Source organism: Pteronotus mesoamericanus, unplaced genomic scaffold, assembly GCF_021234165.1.
Source record: "Pteronotus mesoamericanus isolate MK-2021 breed Mesoamerican mustached bat unplaced genomic scaffold, CSHL_Meso_final contig_1147, whole genome shotgun sequence".
Classification (NCBI taxonomy): domain Eukaryota; kingdom Metazoa; phylum Chordata; class Mammalia; order Chiroptera; family Mormoopidae; genus Pteronotus; species Pteronotus mesoamericanus.
Window position 1 is genome coordinate 24,311 of NW_026555024.1, and position 2,330 is coordinate 26,640.

General features: G+C 36.2%; 1 protein-coding gene across 1 annotated transcript; it reads right to left on the reverse strand.

Moving 5' to 3' along the window:
• Positions 1-204: 204 nt before the first annotated feature.
• LOC129072072 (olfactory receptor 5T2-like) lies at positions 205-1,134 on the reverse strand. Its single transcript, XM_054575474.1, has one exon. It carries the CDS (start codon positions 1,132-1,134, stop codon positions 205-207), a length of 930 nt encoding a protein of 309 aa, XP_054431449.1.
• Positions 1,135-2,330: the final 1,196 nt, after the last annotated feature.

Sequence of the window (2,330 nt, forward strand, 5' to 3'; positions counted from 1 at the left end):
TAAGAAGCAAATGGATCACACAGTTTCCCTGCATGTATGGACACTGTGCAGGTGGAAGTTTCACTATGACTTTAAAAGAAAAAGGTGTAAGAAGAAGAGAAAGACACTCATATGCTAAAACAAAAAATTTTATTCTAACTTTTTGATAAGAGGACAACAATGTCATTCTTAATTTATGTTTAATGGTTAGGAAGAAACGGTACTTTATTTACGCACCATTTTCCCAACCACTCTTCTCACTGCCTCTTTCACATCTTTGTTCCTCAAGCTGTAGATGATGGGATTCAGCATGGGGTTCACAATGGTGTAAAATGTTGACACTATCATGTCATGGTCCAAAGCATAGTTGGAACTTGGTCTCACATACATGAAGAGGATGGTTCCATGAAAAATCGACACTCCTGTTAGGTGAGAGCCACAGGTAGAGAAGACTTTTCTCCTCCCCTCAGCAGAACGCATCCTCAGAATGGCCAGCAGGATGAAGCCATAGGAGACCAGGACAATCAGGATGGTGATGATCTCAAGGGCGCCCGTGAGATAGAAGAGCAAAAGCTGGTTTGTGTGAGTGTCAGAACAGGAAATAGCGAGGAGAGGAGGGATGTCACAAAAAACATGTCTAACTTCATTGGAGGCACAGAAGGATAGGCTAAATGTGGCCACTGTGTGTACACAAGCATGCAAAATGCCACCAACATAGGAGGCAATGATGAGTGGCACATAGACTCTGGGTGACATGCTAACTGAATACAGGAGAGGGTTGTAGATTGCCACGTAGCGATCATATGCCATTGCAGCCAAGAGGAAGCATTCCGTGGTCCCAAAAGTGGCAGCAAGAAACAGCTGTGTTGCACATCCAAGGAATGAAATAACTTTATTCTTTGACAGAAAATCTACTAACATATTTGGTGTAATCACTGAGGAATGGCAGGCATCCACAGATGATAACACACTCAGAAAGTAGTACATGGGGTTGTGGAGCCGGGAATCCCCAATGACCAATGCAACCAGTCCTAAGTTCCCCATCAGAGTGAACAGGTAAATCACTAGAAACAGGAAAAATAGGATAATTTGCAGTTCTAGATTGTCTGTGAAGCCCTTCAGAACAAACATAGTAACTTCAGTGATATTCTTCATGTTGAAACCTCATGAAAAATACCTGAAGATTTTTATAATATTGTCTTCATATTGCTGTGACCAAATCAGCAATACTGTGACTCAGTTAAAGCAACCTATGTCTTCTTATTTCTTTCTTTTCAGTGAATAATTTCTTAGCTGCGGTTCAAGATCCAGCACCATGGCCGAGGGTCAAAGCTTGATGTCACTCACTACAGAGTCAAACGGAAAATTTGAGTTCTAACTTACACGCTCAACTCATGTTATTAAAAACTGTGAAGTCAAATGGGTAGTTCACCAGTGAATACCATTTGTTGTCTTCCTACTAAGTGACATTAAAACACAAGTAAAGCATTAAAAAAATTCATTATATAATGACAATTTTTATATCAAAACACAGTAAATATTGAAGGGGGACATATATTAATACAATAAAATCTTTAAAATAACTTTAAATATAGAATGTGTTCAATTAGGTTTGTCTGACATACTAACAACCTAGTGAATTATAATTTATGAGTTAAATCTAAAAATCTTCCAACTCCATTTGATTATTGAATAAAAAATAACTCATGTGTGGAATCTATAGAACAAACTGAACTAACAAGCAAAACATTGACAGACTCACAGGTGACAGCTAGTGGGGTGGGATGTTAGCGGGAGGCGGGTGTGGGCAGAAAGCACAGCAGGCTAATGGACCCGACAACAGCGTGGTGATTGCTGGGAGAAGGAGGTATATGAGGACTAAATGGTAATGGAAAAAATACAATAAAGATTAAATTAAAAATAATATTATTTTAAGAACATGGATTATGTTTTAATATAAACTTATATGACAGTTTTTGTTTCATTGAATTTGGTTTTCAAATGCTCAACATTTTATCATCCTTTGTGGGCAAATATTTGTTCATTTGTATTATTTTTGGAAGTCTAAGTTTTTAATATATGTTTACCTACTTTCTCAAAAATTCTGTGGTTAAAAATGAACAAATGATAAGAAAATATAAGAAATACAATTTTTCTTTTAGAGTATTACACTTGTATATTGTTGAATTTGGATTCAGTGAAATAACAACTAGTTAAAGGTAGCAATTAAGTTCATAAAGATCAGTAACTAAAAATACAACAACAGTAAGAAATAATGATTGAACCTAGACAGAAAACTTTTATTTAAAAGTAAATAAACAGCAAGATATCAGTTAGAAGTTATAGAAAAA